At 41.3% G+C, this 22,738-nt stretch overlaps 1 protein-coding gene across 1 annotated transcript in view; it reads right to left on the bottom strand.

The window, feature by feature from the left end:
- The window catches only part of LOC139211607 (M1-specific T cell receptor beta chain-like), a 40,590-nt gene extending 18,758 nt beyond the window's left edge, over window positions 1-21,832 (bottom strand). Inside the window, exons 1-3 of the mRNA XM_070841877.1 lie at window positions 21,790-21,832; window positions 21,312-21,623; window positions 14,926-14,929 (exon numbers count right to left, since the gene is read on the bottom strand). Coding sequence (XP_070697978.1) covers window positions 14,926-14,929; window positions 21,312-21,623; window positions 21,790-21,832 — 359 coding nt within the window. The remainder of the gene's footprint in view (window positions 1-14,925; window positions 14,930-21,311; window positions 21,624-21,789) is intronic.
- Between the last annotated feature and the right edge of the window lie 906 nt (window positions 21,833-22,738).

Here is a 22,738-nt window from a genome sequence, read left to right as displayed (position 1 = left end):
TTGTTCAGCTGCGTCTCAATTCACTGTTTGCTGATGGCACAGAAATACACACCAAATTCAGTCTAGTCATAAGTACTGTGTCTTCACCACCAGTATCAGCTGGTATTCTGATTACTTTCACTTCCTGTTTTCTCAGTATAAAGAGAAAAAACATACTTTTAAAGTGCCTCAGCACAGATATACCGCCACCTAATGATAGGAAGCAAAACGACAGCAACATGGTTTCCCTACAAGCGAGTATACACAACACCTGTTGGTTCATTTTGCAGTGATCTACAGTTTACACTATGTGTGTTGAACTCAGATAATGGGACAATCATGCCTTCAATCATCATTTACTATAATATGAAGGTTAATATTCTTTTGAAATGATAAGCTGTTGGCAGTCAACAACCCTAAAACTCAGAAGGTGGACTGAAATATGTGATGACACTTAAAGTCCTGATAGAGATTGTGCTGAAATGAGACCTGCTGAATGTCTGTCTGAGGCTGCCTATTATAATATCTGATCTGGATGAGAGGAAAGACCGACATCGGTTAGAATGGGTTAATGCAGGTGTCGGGCTGTGAGCTGTAACACAGAGATAAAAAGGTTTTTGTACTGAGGAGCAGTGATATGTAGCATTGTGCGACTAGCAGCACAGAAATACACAGCACTGCTGTTCAGGCTGAGTTGTTCAGTTGTTAATGTGCAGGTCTCTCCTTTACTTGCTCTCCCTTCTATCGTCACATTTATTCCTTCTTCAGGATATCCACTGTTTACATTCATGTATCCCAGGAGCTGCATCTCTTTGTTCTTTAATTGCTTGTACCAGAAGATCCGGTCATAGTCCTGAATACTGTGTGAACATGTGATTTTGGCTGTTACTCCTGGTTTGCTGTACATCTCAGCTGGATCCTGCTTGACTTGGTTGCTGAGAGAGGAACCTGTTAAAAAGGTATCAGCAAAGAAATATCAGACAATATACAATCACATGAAGTAAGAAAAAACAAGGGAGCAGAGAAGAGGTGTGTAAGATGTTAACAAACATGTGATTACATTTATTATTATTATAGTACATACACACATGTTAAAGACTTATTACCTGAAACCAGTATAACATTGAAGGTGATACAGAAGAAAATGATCATGACGCTGTGTTTTCTAACTGTCTAGTTGAGGATACTGTTTACTCATCACAGTATGTGCTGGTACACTATAGATTTCTATCCTTTAAACCCTCCTATCAGGAAACCATCGCTTTTCTTGAGGTAGGTGGTGTCATGGTGCTTCCTCCTCCTCCTAAAGATTCAAGCCATCATGTCAGCCGCCACCACTCACCACTGGCTGAGTGAAGATATACTGCCACTGTATGAATGGAAGCAAAACAACACAGATCTGTTGTTACCCCCTCAAACTTTAGCTCGAAATCCATTCATAAAAAGTTTCATTGAACTAGCAAGTGTAAGGATAATGCAATGTAAGATGTTAGATTGTTGAGTGACTGAGGCTGCTGATTATAACAGGATGTGGCAGGTTAAAGCTGCATATAAGTAACCTCCCATTTTAATATCTGATCCTTGTGAAGGGGGGGGGGGCATATTCCAGGTGCACAGGGCTGTGAGCTGTAATACAGACGTGAAAAAATGTGATGGGGAGGTTTTTGTACTGAGGAGCAGTGATATGTAGCATTGTGCGACTAGCAGCACAGAAATACACTGCACTGCTGTCCAGGCTGAGTTGTTCAGTTGTTAATGTGCAGGTCTCTCCTTTACTTGCTCCTCCTTCCATCTTCACATTCACTCCAGACTCTGGATTTGGTATTTGGTAATTCACATATCCCAGTAACTGTAGTTGTCTGTCTGACTGCCTGTACCACAAGATTCGGTAATAGTCTTCTATGACGTGGGAACAGTTGATTTTGACAGTCTTTCCTGGTTCGCTGAAAATGTTAGATGGAGTCTGGTGGACTTGGTCACTTAGAGAGGAACCTGTTGAAACAACATCAACCAAAAACAAGACAGAGTATAAGAATGAAACGAGATAAATTCAGTCATTTAAAATAGCAGTGCTGTAGAACTCTGGCTGTACAGAAATACAATTTAGAAAAAGAATAAATAAACAGCTGATGACATTACCTGAAAGGAGAATACTGTTAAAATGAATGCTTAGGAATAAGATGATCATGTTGTTTGGTTATTATAGTAGTAATTTTATCGTTTACATGAAAGACGTTCTCAGTGTATCAGCGGTTGTACTGATTATATCCCACCTCCTCTTTGAGTTAACCCTCTAATCAGAAAACCAACATGGAGTCATGAAGTAGGCGGTGCTGCAGTGCATCCTCCTCCTCCTCCTCCTCCTCCTCCTCCTCCTCACAACCATCATGCCAACTACTATCTGCCTGATTAAAAATACCCTTCTCTGTTAAGAAAAGGAAGGAATACAGGTGCAAGAGGCTGTGAGCTGCAGTGGAGACGTTTTTGGACTGAAGAGCAGTGGTACCAATCAGTCCATCTTTATATATACATATATAGTGCCACTTCATAACAAGTGTGATTTCAAGATGTTTTTCCATAAAGAGCAGGTCCAGACCAAACTCTTATCAACACCCTCCCATCAAATGTACATCAGCTACTTCACATTGTGAAAGAATATAAAGGCCAAGTCATTTGTTTTTAATACACTCACCATATTTGTTGTCAGACAGTTTTTGTTCAGCTGCGTCTCAATTCACTGTGTTTGCTGATGGCACAGAAATACACACCAAATTCAGTCTAGTCATAAGTACTGTGTCTTCACCACCAGTATCAGCTGGTATTCTGATTACTTTCACTTCCTGTTTTCTCAGTATAAAGAGAAAAAACATACTTTTAAAGTGCCTCAGCACAGATATACCGCCACCTAATGATAGGAAGCAAAACAACAGCAACATGGTTTCCCCACAAGCGAGTATACACAACACTTGTTGGTTCATTTTGCAGTGATCTATAGTTTACACTATGTGTGTTGAACTCAGATAATGGGACAATCCTGCCTTCAATCATCATTTACTGTAATATGAAGGTTAATATTCTTTTGAAATGATAAGCTGTTGGCAGTCAACAACCCTAAAACTCAGAAGGTGGACTGAAATATGTGATGGCACTTAAAGTCCTGATAGAGATTGTGCTGAAATGAGACCTGCTGAATGTCTGTCTGAGGCTGTCTATTATAATATCTGATCTGGATGAGAGGAAAGACCGACATCGGTTAGAATGGGTTAATGCAGGTGTCGGGCTGTGAGCTGTAACACAGAGATAAAAAGGTTTTTGTACTGAGGAGCAGTGATATGTAGCATTGTGCGACTAGCAGCACAGAAATACACAGCACTGCTGTTCAGGCTGAGTTGTTCAGTTGTTAATGTGCAGGTCTCTCCTTTACTTGCTCTCCCTTCTATCGTCACATTTACTCCTTCTTCAGGATATCCACTGTTTACATTCATGTATCCCAGGAGCTGCATCTCTTTGTTCTTTAATTGCTTGTACCAGAAGATCTGGGTATAGTCCTGAATACTGTGTGAACATGTGATTTTGGCTGTTACTCCTGGTTTGCTGTACATCTCAGCTGGATCCTGCTTGACTTGGTTGCTGAGAGAGGAACCTGTTAAAAAGGTATCAGCAAAGAGATATCAGACAATATACAATCACATGAAGTAAGAAAAAACAAGGGAGCAGAGAAGAGGTGTGTAAGATGTTAACAAACATGTGATTACATTTATTATTATTATAGTACATACACACATGTTAAAGACTTATTACCTGAAACCAGTATAACATTGAAGGTGATACAGAAGAAAATGATCATGACGCTGTGTTTTCTAACTGTCTAGTTGAGGATACTGTTTACTCATCACAGTATGTGCTGGTACACTATAGATTTCTATCCTTTAAACCCTCCTATCAGGAAACCATCGCTTTTCTTGAGGTAGGTGGTGTCATGGTGCTTCCTCCTCCTCCTAAAGATTCAAGCCATCATGTCAGCCGTCACCACTCACCACTGGCTGAGTGAAGATATACTGCCACTGTATGAATGGAAGCAAAACAACACAGATCTGTTGTTACCCCCTCAAACTTTAGCTCGAAATCCATTCATAAAAAGTTTCATTGAACTAGCAAGTGTAAGGATAATGCAATGTAAGATGTTAGATTGTTGAGTGACTGAGGCTGTTGATTATAACAGGATGTGGCAGGTTAAAGCTGCATATAAGGAACCTCCCATTTTAATATCTGATCCTTGTGAAGGGGGGGGGGGGCAGATTCCAGGTGCACAGGGCTGTGAGCTGTAATACAGACGTGAAAAAATGTGATGGGGAGGTTTTTGTACTGAGGAGCAGTGATATGTAGCATTGTGAGACTAGCAGCACAGAAATACACTGCACTGCTGTCCAGGCTGAGTTGTTCAGTTGTTAATGTGCAGGTCTCTCCTTTACTTGCTCCTCCTTCCATCTTCACATTCACTCCAGACTCTGGATTTGGTGTTTTAAAATTCACATATCCCAGGAACTGTAGTTGTCTGTCTGACTGCCTGTACCACAAGATTCGGTTATAGCTTTGTATGACGTGGGAACAGTTGATTTTGACAGTCTTTCCTGGTTCGCTGAAAATGTTAGATGGAGTCTGGTGGACTTGGTCACTTGGAGAGGAACCTGTTGAAACAACATCAACCAAAAACAAGACACAGAGTATAAGAATGAAACGAGATAAATTCAGTCATTTAAAATAGCAGTGCTGTAGAACTCTGGTTGTACAGAAATACAATTTAGAAAAAGAATAAATAAACAGCTGATGACATTACCTGAAAGGAGAATACTGTTAAAATGAATGCTTAGGAATAAGATGATCATGTTGTTTGGTTATTATAGTAGTAATTTTATCGTTTACATGGAAGACGTTCTCAGTGTATCAGCGGTTGTACTGATTATATCCCACCTCCTCTTTGAGTTAACCCTCTAATCAGAAAACCAACATGGAGTCATGAAGTAGGCGGTGCTGCAGTGCATCCTCCTCCTCCACACAACCATCATGTCAACTACTATCTGCCTGATTAAAAATACCCTTCTCTGTTAAGAAAAGGAAGGAATACAGGTGCAAGAGGCTGTGAGCTGCAGTGGAGACGTTTTTGGACTGAAGAGCAGTGGTACCAATCAGTCCATCTTTATATATACAGTGGGGCAAAAAAGTATTTAGTCAGCCACCAATTGTGCAAGTTCTCCCACTTAAAAAGATGAGAAAGGCCTGTAATTTTCATCATAGGTACACTTCAACTATGAGAGACAGAATGGGGGGAAAGAATCCAGGAAATCACTTTGTAGGATTTTTAATGAATTAATTGGTAAATTCCTCTGTAAAATAAGTATTTGGTCACCTACAAACAAGCAAGATTTCTGGCTCTCACAGACCTGTAACTTCTTCTTTAAGAGGATCCTCTGTCCTCCACTCGTTACCTGTATTAATGGCACTTGTTTGAACTCGTTATCAGTATAAAAGACACCTGTCCACAACCTCAAACAGTCACACTCCAAACTCCACTATGGCCAAGACCAAAGAGCTGTCAAAGGACACCAGAAACAAAATTGTAGACCTGCACCAGGCTGGGAAGACTGAATCTGCAATAGGTAAGCAGCTTGGTGTGAAGAAATCAACTGTGGGAGCAATTATTAGAAAATGGAACATACGAGACCACTGATAATCTCCCTCGATCTGGGGCTCCACGCAAGATCTCACCCCGTGGGGTCAAAATGATCACAAGAACAGTGAGCAAAAATCCCAGAACCACACGGGGGGACCTAGTGAATGACCTGCTGAGAGCTGGGACCAAAGTAACAAAGGCTACCATCAATAACACACTACGCTGCCAGGGACTCAAATCCTGCAGTGCCAGACGTGTCCCCCTGCTTAAGCCAGTACATGTCCAGGCCCGTCTGAAGTTTGCTAGAGAGCATTTGGATGATCCAGAAGAGGATTGGGAGAATGTAATATGGTCAGATGAAACCAAAATAGAACTTTTTGGTAAAAACTCAACTTGTCGTGTTTAGAGGAGAAAGAATGCTGAGTTGCATCCAAAGAACACCATACCTACTGTGAAGCATGGGGGTGGAAACATCATGCTTTGGGGCTGTTTTTCTGCAAAGGGACCAGGACGACTGATCCGTGTAAAGGAAAGAATGAATGGGGCCATGTATCGTGAGATTTTGAGTGAAAACCTCCTTCCATCAGCAAGGGCATTGAAGATGAAACGTGGCTGGGTCTTTCAGCATGACAATGATCCCAAACACACCGCCCGGGCAACGAAGGAGTGGCTTCGTAAGAAGCATTTCAAGGTCCTGGAGTGGCCTAGCCAGTCTCCAGATCTCAACCCCATAGAAAATCTTTGGAGGGAGTTGAAAGTCCGTGTTGCCCAGCGACAGCCCCAAAACATCACTGCTCTAGAGGAGATCTGCATGGAGGAATGGGCCAAAATACCAGCAACAGTGTGTGAAAACCTTGTGAAGACTTACAGAAAACGTTTGACCTCTGTCATTGCCAACAAAGGGTATATAACAAAGTATTGAGATGAACTTTTGTTATTGGCCAAATACTTATTTTCCACCATAATTTGCGAATAAATTCTTTAAAAATCAGACAATGTGATTTTCTGGATTTTTTTTTTCCTCATTTTGTCTCTCATAGTTGAGGTATACCTATGATGAAAATTACAGGCCTCTCTCATCTTTTTAAGTGGGAGAACTTGCACAATTGGTGGATGACTAAATACTTTTTTGCCCCGCTGTACATATATAGTGCCACTTCATAACAAGTGTGATTTCAGGATGTTTTTCCATAAAGAGCAGGTCCAGACCAAACTCTTATCAACACCCTCCCATCAAATGTACATCAGCTACTTCACATTGTGAAAGAATATAAAGGCCAAGTCCTTTGTTTTTAATACACTCACCATATTTGTTGTCAGACAGTTTTTGTTTAGCTGCGTCTCAATTCACTGTTTGCTGATGGCACAGAAATACACACCAAATTCAGTCTAGTCATAAGTACTGTGTCTTCACCACCAGTATCAGCTGGTATTCTGATTACTTTCACTTCCTGTTTTCTCAGTATAAAAAGAAAAAACATACTTTTAAAGTGCCTCAGCACAGATATACCGCCACCTAATGATAGGAAGCAAAACAACAGCAACATGGTTTCCCAACAAGCGAGTATACACAACACCTGTTGGTTCATTTTGCAGTGATCTACAGTTTACACTATGTGTGTTGAACTCAGATAATGGGACAATCCTGCCTTCAATCATCATTTACTGTAATATGAAGGTTAATATTCTTTTGAAATGATAAGCTGTTGGCAGTCAACAACCCTAAAACTCAGAAGGTGGACTGAAATATGTGATGACACTTAAAGTCCTGATAGAGATTGTGCTGAAATGAGACCTGCTGAATGTCTGTCTGAGGCTGCCTATTATAATATCTGATCTGGATGAGAGGAAAGACCGACATCGGTTAGAATGGGTTAATGCAGGTGTCGGGCTGTGAGCTGTAACACAGAGATAAAAAGGTTTTTGTACTGAGGAGCAGTGATATGTAGCATTGTGCGACTAGCAGCACAGAAATACACAGCACTGCTGTCCAGGCTGAGTTGTTCAGTTGTTAATGTGCAGGTCTCTCCTTTACTTGCTCTCCCTTCTATCGTCACATTTATTCCTTCTTCAGGATATCCACTGTTTAGATGCATGTATCCCAGGAGCTGCATCTCTTTGTTCTTTAATTGCTTGTACCAGAGGATCAGGTCATAGTCCTGAATACTGTGTGAACATGTGATTTTGGCTGTTACTCCTGGTTTGCTGTACATCTCAGCTGGATCCTGCTTGACTTGGTTGCTGAGAGAGGAACCTGTTAAAAAGGTATCAGCAAAGAAATATCAGACAATATACAATCACATGAAGTAAGAAAAAACAAGGGAGCAGAGAAGAGGTGTGTAAGATGTTAACAAACATGTGATTACATTTATTATTATTATTATAGTACATACACACATGTTAAAGACTTATTACCTGAAACCAGTATAACATTGAAGGTGATACAGAAGAAAATGATCATGACGCTGTGTTTTCTAACTGTCTAGTTGAGGATACTGTTTACTCATCACAGTATGTGCTGGTACACTATAGATTTCTATCCTTTAAACCCTCCTATCAGGAAACCATCGCTTTTCTTGAGGTAGGTGGTGTCATGGTGCTTCCTCCTCCTCCTAAAGCTTCAAGCCATCATGTCAGCCGCCACCACTCACCACTGGCTGAGTGAAGATATACTGCCACCGTATGAATGGAAGCAAAACAACACAGATCTGTTGTTATCCCCTCAAACTTTAGCTCGAAATCCATTCATAAAAAGTTTCATTGAACTAGCAAGTGTAAGGATAATGCAATGTAAGATGTTAGATTGCTGAGTGACTGAGGCTGCTGATTATAACAGGATGTGGCAGGTTAAAGCTGCATATAAGGAACCTCCCATTTTAATATCTGATCCTTGTGAAGGGGGGGGGGGGGCATATTCCAGGTGCACAGGGCTTTGAGCTGTAATACAGACGTGAAAAAATGTGATGGGGAGGTTTTTGTACTGAGGAGCAGTGATATGTAGCATTGTGAGACTAGCAGCACAGAAATACACAGCACTGCTGTCCAGGCTGAGTTGTTCAGTTGTTAATGTGCAGGTCTCTCCTTTTTCTGCTCCTCCTTCCATCTTCACACTCACTCCAGACTCTGGATTTGGCGTTTCGTACCTCACATATCCCAGTAACTGTAGTTGTCTGTCTGACTGCCTGTACCACAAGATTTGGTCATAGTTTTCTATGACGTGGGAACAGTTGATTTTGACAGTCTTTCCTGGTTCGCTGAAAATGTTAGATGGAGTCTGGTGGACTTGGTCACTTGGAGAGGAACCTGTTGAAACAACATCAACCAAAAACAAGACACAGAGTATAAGAATGAAACGAGATAAATTCAGTCATTTAAAATAGCAGTGCTGTAGAACTTTGGCTGTACAGAAATACAATTTAAAAAAAGAATAAATAAACAGCTGATGACATTACCTGAAAGGAGAATACTGTTAAAATGAATGCTTAGGAATAAGATGATCATGTTGTTTGGTTATTATAGTAGTAATTTTATCGTTTACATGGAAGACGTTCTCAGTGTATCAGCGGTTGTACTGATTATATCCCACCTCCTCTTTGAGTTAACCCTCTAATCAGAAAACCAACATGGAGTCATGAAGTAGGCGGTGCTGCAGTGCATCCTCCTCCTCCTCCTCCTCCTCCTCCTCCTCCTCACAACCATCATGTCAACTACTATCTGCCTGATTAAAAATAGCCTTCTCTGTTAAGAAAAGGAAGGAATACAGGTGCAAGAGGCTGTGAGCTGCAGTGGAGACGTTTTTGGACTGAAGAGCAGTGGAACCAATCAGTCCATCTTTATATATACATATATAGTGCCACTTCATAACAAGTGTGATTTCAAGATGTTTTTCCATAAAGAGCAGGTCCAGACCAAACTCTTTAGATAAGAGAGAAACCCAACGATTCAAGAATTGGAAATTAAGGATTCAAGAATCCCCACGTATGGTGTGTAGCACAGAAGTACACCGCTCTGCTGCCCATGCTGAGTCTTTCGGTGGTTTATGTGCACCTCTGGTCTTTGTTTGCACGTCCCTCTGTTTTCTCTGGAAGTCCTCTGTCTCCCATCATTGTTCCCAAGAGCTGCATTTGATTTCTTGTACCAGAGGATTTGATTGTAGCTTTGAATGCTCACATTTATCAACGCCCTCCCATTAAACGTACATCAGCTACTTCACATTGTGAAAGAATATAAAGGCCAAGTCATTTGTTTTTAACACACTCACCATATTTGTGGTGAGACAGTTTTTGTTCAGCTGCGTCTCAATTCACTGTGTTTGCTGATGGCACAGAAATACACACCAAATTCAGTCTAGTCATAAGTACTGTGTCTTCACCACCAGTATCAGCTGGTATTCTGATTACTGTCACTTCCTGTTTTCTCAGTATAAAGAAAAAAAACATACTTTTAAAGTGCCTCAGCACAGATATACCGCCACCTAATGATAGGAAGCAAAACAACAGCAACATGGTTTCCCTACAAGCGAGTATACACAACACCTGTTGGTTCATTTTGCAGTGATCTACAGTTTACACTATGTGTGTTGAACTCAGATAATGGGACAATCCTGCCTTCAATCATCATTTACTGTAATATGAAGGTTAATATTCTTTTGAAATGATAAGCTGTTGGCAGTCAACAACCCTAAAACTCAGAAGGTGGACTGAAATATGTGATGACACTTAAAGTCCTGATAGAGATTGTGCTGAAATGAGACCTGCTGAATGTCTGTCTGAGGCTGCCTATTATAATATCTGATCTGGATGAGAGGAAAGACCGACATCAGTTAGAATGGGTTAATGCAGGTGTCGGGCTGTGAGCTGTAACACAGAGATAAAAAGGTTTTTGTACTGAGGAGCAGTGATATGTAGCATTGTGCGACTAGCAGCACAGAAATACACTGCACTGCTGTTTAGGCTGAGTTGTTCAGTTGTTAATGTGCAGGTCTCTCCTTTACTTGCTCCTCCTTCCATCTTCACATTCACTCCAGACTCTGGATTTGGTATTTGGTAACTCACATATCCCAGGAACTGTAGTTGTCTGTCTGACTGCCTGTACCACAAGATTTGGTAATAGTTTTCTATGACGTGGGAACAGTTGATTTTGACAGTCTTTCCTGGTTCGCTGAAAATGTTAGATGGAGTCTGGTGGACTTGGTCACTTGGAGAGGAACCTGTTGAAACAACATCAACCAAAACCAAGACACAGAGTATAAGAATGAAACGAGATAAATTCAGTCATTTAAAATAGCAGTGCTGTAGAACTCTGGCTGTACAGAAATACAATTTAGAAAAAGAATAAATGAACAGCTGATGACATTACCTGAAAGGAGAATACTGTTAAAATGAATGCTTAGGAATAAGATGATCATGTTGTTTGGTTATTATAGTAGTAATTTTATCGTTTACATGAAAGACGTTCTCAGTGTATCAGCGGTTGTACTGATTATATCCCACCTCCTCTTTGAGTTAACCCTCTAATCAGAAAACCAACATGGAGTCATGAAGTAGGCGGTGCTGCAGTGCATCCTCCTCCTCCTCCTCCTCCTCCTCACAACCATCATGTCAACTACTATCTGCCTGATTAAAAATACCCTTCTCTGTTAAGAAAAGGAAGGAATACAGGTGCAAGAGGCTGTGAGCTGCAGTGGAGACGTTTTTGGACTGAAGAGCAGTGGTACCAATCAGTCCATCTTTATATATACATATATAGTGCCACTTCATAACAAGTGTGATTTCAAGATGTTTTTCCATAAAGAGCAGGTCCAGACCAAACTCTTTAGATAAGAGAGAAACCCAACGATTCAAGAATTGGAAATTAAGGATTCAAGAATCCCCACGTATGGTGTGTAGCACAGAAGTACACCGCTCTGCTGCCCATGCTGAGTCTGTCAGTGGTTTATGTGCACCTCTGGTCTTTGTTTGCACGTCCCTCTGTTTTCTCTGGAAGTCCTCTGTCTCCCATCATTGTTCCCAAGAGCTGCATTTGATTTCTTGTACCAGAGGATTTGATTGTAGCTTTGAATGCTCACATTTATCAATGCCCTCCCATCAAATGTACATCAGCTACTTCACATTGTGAAAGAATATAAAGGCCAAGTCATTTGTTTTTAATACACTCACCATATTTGTTGTCAGACAGTTTTTGTTCAGCTGCGTCTCAATTCACTGTTTGCTGATGGCACAGAAATACACACCAAATTCAGTCTAGTCATAAGTACTGTGTCTTCACCACCAGTATCAGCTGGTATTCTGATTACTGTCACTTCGTGTTTTCTCAGTATAAAGAGAAAAAACATACTTTTAAAGTGCCTCAGCACAGATATACCGCCACCTAATGATAGGAAGCAAAACAACAGCAACATGGTTTCCCTACAAGCGAGTATACACAACACCTGTTGGTTCATTTTGCAGTGATCTACAGTTTACACTATGTGTGTTGAACTCAGATAATGGGACAATCCTGCCTTCAATCATCATTTACTGTAATATGAAGGTTAATATTCTTTTGAAATGATAAGCTGTTGGCAGTCAACAACCCTAAAACTCAGAGGTGGACTGAAATATGTGATAACACTTAAAGTCCTGATAGAGATTGTGCTGAAATGAGACCTGCTGAATGTCTTTCTGAGGCTGTCTATTATAATATCTGATCTGGATGAGAGGAAAGACCGACATCGGTTAGAATGGGTTAATGCAGGTGTCGGGCTGTGAGCTGTAACACAGAGATAAAAAGGTTTTTGTACTGAGGAGCAGTGATATGTAGCATTGTGCGACTAGCAGCACAGAAATACACAGCACTGCTGTTCAGGCTGAGTTGTTCAGTTGTTAATGTGCAGGTCTCTCCTTTACTTGCTCTCCCTTCTATCGTCACATTTACTCCTTCTTCAGGATATCCATGGTTTACATTCATGTATCCCAGGAGCTGCATCTCTTTGTTCTTTAATTGCTTGTACCAGAAGATCCGGTCATAGTCCTGAATACTGTGTGAACATGTGATTTTGGCTGTTACTCCTGGTTTGCTGTACATCTCAGCTGGATCCTGCTTGACTTGGTTGCTGAGAGAGGAACCTGTTAAAAAGGTATCAGCAAAGAAATATCAGACAATATACAATCACATGAAGTAAGAAAAAACAAGGGAGCAGAGAAGAGGTGTGTAAGATGTTAACAAACATGTGATTACATTTATTATTATTATAGTACAGACACACATGTTAAAGACTTATTACCTGAAACCAGTATAACATTGAAGGTGATACAGAAGAAAATGATCATGACGCTGTGTTTTCTAACTGTCTAGTTGAGGATACTGTTTACTCATCACAGTATGTGCTGGTACACTATAGATTTCTATCTTTTAAACCCTCCTATCAGGAAACCATCCCTTTTCTTGAGGTAGGTGGTGTCATGGTGCTTCCTCCTCCTCCTAAAGATTCAAGCCATCATGTCAGCCGCCACCACTCACCACTGGCTGAGTGAAGATATACTGCCACCGTATGAATGGAAGCAAAACAACACAGATCTGTTGTTATCCCCTCAAACTTTAGCTCGAAATCCATTCATAAAAAGTTTCATTGAACTAGCAAGTGTAAGGATAATGCAATGTAAGATGTTAGATTGTTGAGTGACTGAGGCTGCTGATTATAACAGGATGTGGCAGGTTAAAGCTGCATATAAGTAACCTCCCATTTTAATATCTGATCCTTGTGAAGGGGGGGGGGGGGGGGGGGGGGCATATTCCAGGTGCACAGGGCTGTGAGCTGTAATACAGACGTGAAAAAATGTGATGGGGAGGTTTTTGTACTGAGGAGCAGTGATATGTAGCATTGTGAGACTAGCAGCACAGAAATACACTGCACTGCTGTCCAGGCTGAGTTGTTCAGTTGTTAATGTGCAGGTCTCTCCTTTTCCTGCTCCTCCTTCCATCTTCACACTCACTCCAGACTCTGGATTTGGTGTTTTAAAATACACATATCCCAGTAACTGTAGTTGTCTGTCTGACTGCCTGTACCACAAGATTTGGTTATAGCTTTGTATGACGTGGGAACAGTTGATTTTGACAGTCTTTCCTGGTTCGCTGAAAATGTTAGATGGAGTCTGGTGGACTTGGTCACTTGGAGAGGAACCTGTTGAAACAACATCAACCAAAAACAAGACACAGAGTATAAGAATGAAACGAGATAAATTCAGTCATTTAAAATAGCAGTGCTGTAGAACTCTGGCTGTACAGAAATACAATTTAGAAAAAGAATAAATAAACAGCTTCATTACCTGAAAGGAGAATACTGTTAAAATGAATGCTTAGGAATAAGATGATCATGTTGTTTGGTTATTATAGTAGTAATTTTATCGTTTACATGAAAGACGTTCTCAGTGTATCAGTGGTTGTACTGATTATATCCCACCTCCTCTTTGAGTTAACCCTCTAATCAGAAAACCAACATGGAGTCATGAAGTAGGCGGTGCTGCAGTGCATCCTCCTCCTCCTCCTCCTCCTCCTCCTCCTCCTCCTCACAACCATCATGTCAACTACTATCTGCCTGATTAAAAATACCCTTCTCTGTTAAGAAAAGGAAGGAATACAGGTGCAAGAGGCTGTGAGCTGCAGTGGAGACGTTTTTGGACTGAAGAGCAGTGGAACCAATCAGTCCATCTTTATATATACATATATAGTGCCACTTCATAACAAGTGTGATTTCAAGATGTTTTTCCATAAAGAGCAGGTCCAGACCAAACTCTTATCAACACCCTCCCATCAAATGTACATCAGCTACTTCACATTGTGAAAGAATATAAAGGCCAAGTCATTTGTTTTTAACACACTCACCATATTTGTTGTCAGACAGTTTTTGTTTAGCTGCGTCTCAATTCACTGTTTGCTGATGGCACAGAAATACACACCAAATTCAGTCTAGTCATAAGTACTGTGTCTTCACCACCAGTATCAGCTGGTATTCTGATTACTTTCACTTCCTGTTTTCTCAGTATAAAGAGAAAAAACATACTTTTAAAGTGCCTCAGCACAGATATACCGCCACCTAATGATAGGAAGCAAAACAACAGCAACATGGTTTCCCTACAAGCGAGTATACACAACACCTGTTGGTTCATTTTGCAGTGATCTACAGTTTACACTATGTGTGTTGAACTCAGATAATGGGACAATCCTGCCTTCAATCATCATTTACTGTAATATGAAGGTTAATATTCTTTTGAAATGATAAGCTGTTGGCAGTCAACAACCCTAAAACTCAGAAGGTGGACTGAAATATGTGATGACACTTAAAGTCCTGATAGAGATTGTGCTGAAATGAGACCTGCTGAATGTCTGTCTGAGGCTGCCTATTATAATATCTGATCTGGATGAGAGGAAAGACCGACATCGGTTAGAATGGGTTAATGCAGGTGTCGGGCTGTGAGCTGTAACACAGAGATAAAAAGGTTTTTGTACTGAGGAGCAGTGATATGTAGCATTGTGAGACTAGCAGCACAGAAATACACTGCACTGCTGTTCAGGCTGAGTTGTTCAGTTGTTAATGTGCAGGTCTCTCCTTTACTTGCTCCTCCTTCCATCTTCACATTCACTCCAGACTCTGGATTTGGCATTTGGTAATTCACATATCCCAGTAACTGTAGTTGTCTGTCTGACTGCCTGTACCACAAGATTTGGTCATAGTTTTCTATGACGTGGGAACAGTTGATTTTGACAGTCTTTCCTGGTTCGCTGAAAATGTTAGATGGAGTCTGGTGGACTTGGTCACTTGGAGAGGAACCTGTTGAAACAACATCAACCAAAAACAAGACACAGAGTATAAGAATGAAACGAGATAAATTCAGTCATTTAAAATAGCAGTGCTGTAGAACTTTGGCTGTACAGAAATACAATTTAGAAAAAGAATAAATAAACAGCTGATGACATTACCTGAAAGGAGAATACTGTTAAAATGAATGCTTAGGAATAAGATGATCATGTTGTTTGGTTATTATAGTAGTAATTTTATCGTTTACATGGAAGACGTTCTCAGTGTATCAGCGGTTGTACTGATTATATCCCACCTCCTCTTTGAGTTAACCCTCTAATCAGAAAACCAACATGGAGTCATGAAGTAGGCGGTGCTTCAGTGCATCCTCCTCCTCCTCCTCCTCCTCCTCACAACCATCATGTCAACTACTATCTGCCTGATTAAAAATAGCCTTCTCTGTTAAGAAAAGGAAGGAATACAGGTGCAAGATGCTGTGAGCTGCAGTGGAGACGTTTTTGGACTGAAGAGCAGTGGAACCAATCAGTCCATCTTTATATGTACATATATAGTGCCACTTCATAACAAGTGTGATTTCAAGATGTTTTTCCATAAAGAGCAGGTCCAGACCAAACTCTGAAATGAGACCTGCTGAATGTCTTTCTGAGGCTGTCTATTATAATATCTGATCTGGATGAGAGGAAAGACCGACATCGGTTAGAATGGGTTAATGCAGGTGTCGGGCTGTGAGCTGTAACACAGAGATAAAAAGGTTTTTGTACTGAGGAGCAGTGATATGTAGCATTGTGCGACTAGCAGCACAGAAATACACAGCACTGCTGTTCAGGCTGAGTTGTTCAGTTGTTAATGTGCAGGTCTCTCCTTTACTTGCTCTCCCTTCTATCGTCACATTTACTCCTTCTTCAGGATATCCACTGTTTACATTCATGTATCCCAGGAGCTGCATCTCTTTGTTCTTTAATTGCTTGTACCAGAGGATCAGGTCATAGTCCTGAATACTGTGTGAACATGTGATTTTGGCTGTTACTCCTGGTTTGCTGTACATCTCAGCTGGATCCTGCTTGACTTGGTTGCTGAGAGAGGAACCTGTTAAAAAGGTATCAGCAAAGAAATATCAGACAATATACAATCACATGAAGTAAGAAAAAACAAGGGAGCAGAGAAGAGGTGTGTAAGATGTTAACAAACATGTGATTACATTTATTATTATTATAGTACATACACACATGTTAAAGACTTATTACCTGAAACCAGTATAACATTGAAGGTGATACAGAAGAAAATGATCATGACGCTGTGTTTTCTAACTGTCTAGTTGAGGATACTGTTTACTCATCACAGTATGTGCTGGTACACTATAGATTTCTATCTTTTAAACCCTCCTATCAGGAAACCATCCCTTTTCTTGAGGTAGGTGGTGTCATGGTGCTTCCTCCTCCTCCTAAAGATTCAAGCCATCATGTCAGCTGCCACCACTCACCACTGGCTGAGTGAAGATATACTGCCACCGTATGAATGGAAGCAAAACAACACAGATCTGTTGTTATCCCCTCAAACTTTAGCTCGAAATCCATTCATAAAAAGTTGCATTGAACTAGCAAGTGTAAGGATAATGCAATGTAAGATGTTAGATTGTTGAGTGACTGAGGCTGCTGATTATAACAGGATGTGGCAGGTTAAAGCTGCATATAAGTAACCTCCCATTTTAATATCTGATCCTTGTGAAGGGGGGGGGGGGGCATAATCCAGGTGCACAGGGCTGTGAGCTGTAATACAGACGTGAAAAAATGTGATGGGGAGGTTTTTGTACTGAGGAGCAGTGATATGTAGCATTGTGAGACTAGCAGCACAGAAATACACTGCACTGCTGTCCAGGCTGAGTTGTTCAGTTGTTAATGTGCAGGTCTCTCCTTTTCCTGCTCCTCCTTCCATCTTCACATTCACTCCAGACTCTGGATTTGGCGTTTGGCGATACACATATCCCAGTAACTGTAGTTGTCTGTCTGACTGCCTGTACCACAAGATTTGGTTATAGCTTTCTATGACGTGGGAACAGTTGATTTTGACAGTCTTTCCTGGTTCGCTGAAAATGTTAGATGGAGTCTGGTGGACTTGGTCACTTGGAGAGGAACCTGTTGAAACAACATCAACCAAAAACAAGACACAGAGTATGAGAATGAAACGAGATAAATTCAGTCATTTAAAATAGCAGTGCTGTAGAACTCTGGCTGTACAGAAATACAATTTAGAAAAAGAATAAATAAACAGCTTCATTACCTGAAAGGAGAATACTGTTAAAATGAATGCTTAGGAATAAGATGATCATGTTGTTTGGTTATTATGGTAGTAATTTTATCGTTTACATGGAAGACGTTCTCAGTGTATCAGCGGTTGTACTGATTATATCCCACCTCCTCTTTGAGTTAACCCTCTAATCAGAAAACCAACATGGAGTCATGAAGTAGGCGGTGCTGCAGTGCATCCTCCTCCTCCTCCTCCTCCTCCTCCTCCTCCTCCTCACAACCATCATGTCAACTACTATCTGCCTGATTAAAAATACCCTTCTCTGTTAAGAAAAGGAAGGAATACAGGTGCAAGAGGCTGTGAGCTGCAGTGGAGACGTTTTTGGACTGAAGAGCAGTGGAACCAATCAGTCCATCTTTATATATACATATATAGTGCCACTTCATAACAAGTGTGATTTCAAGATGTTTTTCCATAAAGAGCAGGTCCAGACCAAACTCTTTAGATAAGAGAGAAACCCAACGATTCAAGAATTGGAAATTAAGGATTCAAGAATCCCCACGCATGGTGTGTAGCACAGAAGTACACCGCTCTGCTGCCCATGCTGAGTCTGTCAGTGGTTTATGTGCACCTCTGGTCTTTGTTTGCACGTCCCTCTGTTTTCTCTGGAAGTCCTCTGTCTCCCATCATTGTTCCCAAGAGCTGCATTTGATTTCTTGTACCAGAGGATTTGATTGTAGCTTTGAATGCTGTGTTAACATTTGAGTTTTGCTGTTCGTCCAAGTTTGATGTAAGCGTTGGCTGGACTTGGTCATTTAGACAGGAACCTGTGATCAACAAAAAGTCAGTCAGAGTAATACAGGACGCGTCCTCATTAGATTACTTTAAAAACCCAATGCTTTCTATGAATCTAGTTCGTTTGATTATTGTCACTTTGTCTTTGCCCTGTTGATGCTGAGTTTCATAAAAAATGCTCCAAAAATTAAACTGGCTAAAGTAAAGAACAAGTGTCTGACTTTTCATTACCTTACCTGAGACCATTATAATATAGAAGGTTATGCAGCAGACAATAATCACCATGTTGTGTTTGCTGAATTTAAAGTCAGCCTTGTTTCTGGTGCTGTTTTCGTCTTTCTACTGTGCATGCAGGTGTACAGGTGACGAGCTCTTCCTTTTCTAATGAAGTCCTCCTATCAGAAAACCAGGGTGGGTGGTGTCATTGCATATCCTCCTGTTCTAAACATTCAAACTGTCCTGTTAACTACAGCTACACACCACAGAGTCCGTATCAAAACTTCATCAAGTTCATTCATGTGTTAAATTGTTCTCCCAGGCGCAGTTTGTCAAAAAGAGGTGATTGCACATCAAAAGGTCTGTGGAGAACCACTGCCCCCTAATGGCTGAAACGAGACTCTAACTGTCTCATGGTGAGCCAGCTGTCTGTCAGTGGTGGTCCATTTGTCGAGGGCGTTGGGTTTGTGCAGCCCTGTGCTTCACAGAAATACACTGCGCTGCTCTCAGAGAGACTCAGCTTTGGAATATGAAGATTTGCCCGACTTCTCCCATCACCACTCACGTTATAAATGTCTCTGTCGACATCATGGGCGGTCACATGACTTGTGGAAAGACTGTTTTAAGGCTGATATCAGTGGTGGTTTCCTGCCACAGGTTCGATGCAGGTGTGCTCTTCATCTGTGTGAATGTATGTGGCTGATAATCAAACGCAGGGTTTTTGTTCTCGCAAGAGTGACATTGTGTCTACTAGCTGCACAGTAATACGTGTCACTGTCCTCTGGCCGTCTGAGTTTTAGTACATGGAGCTGAGAATTTACTGAGCCGTCTCCAGTGACAAGAGCTGCTCGAATGCTTCATCAAGGACGTGGTTAGTGTACAGAGCATATCCAAGAAAGAACAAAGAAATGTAATTATCAGCAAGCAGTTTGGATCCAAAGCTTACAGGAGATCCAGAGAAGCAGCAGAGCAGCAGTCCTGCTGAGGTTTCTCATCATGACGTCTTTGTTCCTCTCTGTTTCTGCAGTGACTGACAGACTGATCAGAAGTTATGGGCTCGGCTCACAGGGGCGGAGACAGAGATTTTGATTAAGGCACCTTCCTGCTGAAGCTGTATTTTACATGGTATTGATCAATAATTTGATCAACAGAAGTAGTCGGCTCCATTTCTGATGAACAAAATTATTTGCCTAGAATTTTTTTTTTTCACTATTTCTGAAACATGTAGACTCTGATTTTTTTTCTTTTCTTTGTTAAATATGTCACTTGAATATTTTGGGGCTTTGCAAAACAAGCCTCTGGGAATCGACGATTTGTTTTTTAACACTATTTTCTGAACTAAATAAGCAATCTAAGAATTAATTGATGAGGCAATATTGAAAATGGAAGTAAATAGTCCAAACCTGAATAGATTTTTTTTGTATATTTAACATCAAAGGGTATGAGGTGTTTCCCTAACCCTAACCCTGCCCTGAGGTTTTTTTCTTGTTCCTTATTTCAGCAGTTTCATGTCACACTAGATCCAACTCGACATACGTGTCCTAACGAGGCTCTTTTCCTGTGTTAGTTATTTCTCTCTTTCATGTAGTGTCTCATGATGTTCCACTTTATCAGTGTGTCTGTAAAGTGTGTTCGTCTATGGTTTTTGTGCCTTGTGACAACCATCTGTAGCACCGTGAGTGTGCTGACTGCACAGAAATACACTCCGTTGTCACCTGGTTCCACATTTTTCACAGTAAAAGATCCTGTCTCTGCTTCAGTCTTCGTGGCTGAGAATTTGTCCTGGCTGAAATCTCCAAAGTCTGGCTCACTGCTGTAAGGCACCGTGTAGACGATCAGTTTTATACTTCCCCCTGGCAGCTGTTGGTACCAGCACATCTGAAAGTAACTGCCGCCAAGGTCATGACTGCAGTCCATCTGAGCAGACTGACCTCTCTGTACCAGTAGCCTGGGGGTCTGGTGGACTCCATTACCCCTACTGCCACCTGGAAGCAAACCATGAGCCAGTAGAGTCAATTAGAGTCAACAGAGGACGCACTGAAAAGGTTTCAGCTACACAGTACTCATTGAAAGTATAATACCTGCAGCACAGAGCAGAGAAACGGTGAAGATGAGAGCTGAGCTCATTTTGGTCTGCTGAATGGAGAGAAATCAGCTGATACATCAGCCTCACATCTTCCGTCCTGCCACGTGATGGTGCTCTGTAAAAAGGTGTGTCATGACTGTGAGACAACACACACGAGTGATGATTCTCAACAGTTGATTGGTTTATATTTGTCTTAATTAGCATTTGTTGGTTGTTAAACAACATGAAACAAAGTGTGGTGACACTTGTTTAGTACGACGGTCCTGATGCCTCCAGGTACACGTCACTATCTGTGGCTGTCAGCACGGAGACAAACATTTGCGGTAAAAAGGTTTTTGTCATTGTATCCATCAAGCAGCGGTTTTAATTCTTTTTTTTTTTATTTAAACAAATGCAAATAAAGATTCCAATGTAAGACGGACACAATTTACGCAAAAAAAGTGTTCAGATCTAGAGCTCCCTCCCTAATCATTGTGACACCAACAGTTGGGTATTTGTGCAGCTGTCCCAGTCACCTGCATCACTGTGTTGACTCACAGCACAGAAATACACTCCTCTGTCCTCAGGCAGCAGGTTCTTCACCGTCAGAGATCCAGTCTGAGCATCGTTCTTTGTTGCTGGAAATTTGTCCTTACTGAAGCCACTTTCATATTTATGTTGTGGGTCTGTTGTTGTTGTGAAAACTATCTGCTTCATCCCCTCCCCTGGTAGCTGTCTGTACCAGTACATCTGGAAAAAACTCTGATCCTTCGTGTGACGACAGTCTATTGTAGCAGACTGACCCTTGTTGCTCCACACCAGAGGGGTCTGGATGACATCACTCCCATCAATTAGACCTGTGGAGGGTAAATACTCAATTATATGTCAGGTTATAGGACCACCAGTGGGTCCTCTGTATGCTGGCAGACACATCATCATAGAATCATTAAAATGAATTTAATGAAGCAGCTTGAACAGCTTCCCTTCTGTCGTCAGCGTCATCATGTACAGTACCTACAACGCAGAGCAGAGCTGCAGAGAGTTGGATCAGACCAGCTGGGATCATTATTGTGAACTCGGAGGCCAGAGTCACCGTCAGTCAGTCTGAGGGGAGGTGTGGCGTTAAAACAGAGACATGAAGAGTCACAGATGGGAGTGTTGCTGCCTTGCATGATGATCTGTGGTTGTACTTGAGGTCCCCCTACAGCAGAACAGATAAACAGACCTACTAATAGGTGTGCCAACAGTGCACTGAGGTTTTTGTTCAGCTTTCTCATGTGTCTGTATCACTGTGTTTGCTCACAGCACAGAAATACAAGCCTTTATCTTCTGGCACCACATTTTTCACCGTGAACGTCCCACTCTCAGCTTTAGACTTGGTGGCTGAGAATTTCTCTTTAGTAAAATCTCCAAAGTCGTGATTGTCTCTGACTGATGATGTGAACACGATTAGTTTCATTGTTTCTCCTGGTAGCTGTCTGTACCAGTACATCTGGAAGTAGTCACTACCCTTGGTGTGGCTGCAGTTCATTGTTGCATTGTCACCCTTTGTCTTCCACAGTGTGGGTGTCTGGTCGACATCACTCCCATCAGTCAGACCTGCGTGTAAAACAGTAAAAGTTACCATAAGTGGATTTTTAATGTTAGAAATAAATTAGCTGATGTTACAGAACCTAACCTTGTATCCAGAGCACAAATACCAACAAGCTGAGGAGACCAAGTTTGATAATGTCCATGTTGTGAAGCTGAGAGTCTCGTATAAATCTGTCAGTGTAGATCCAGACAGATGTGGAGTTACAGGTAGGTGTGTCTCTGCGGTGTGTGACGTTATTTTATCCTGTAAGCTGCTGTATAAAAACCTCCACTGTCAGTGGAAGTGTAGATGGGCGGATATGAAGTGGTGCTGGAGGCTGGTTTGATGATGGAAGATCAGGCTGTGCATGAAATATGAAGCAGTGATGAAACGTGTTTA

The sequence above is a fragment of the Pempheris klunzingeri genome, chromosome 13, assembly GCF_042242105.1.
Source record: "Pempheris klunzingeri isolate RE-2024b chromosome 13, fPemKlu1.hap1, whole genome shotgun sequence".
NCBI lineage: Eukaryota > Metazoa > Chordata > Actinopteri > Acropomatiformes > Pempheridae > Pempheris > Pempheris klunzingeri.
Note: the sequence above shows the minus strand (reverse complement) of the source record. Positions and strands in the feature narration are given on the sequence as shown.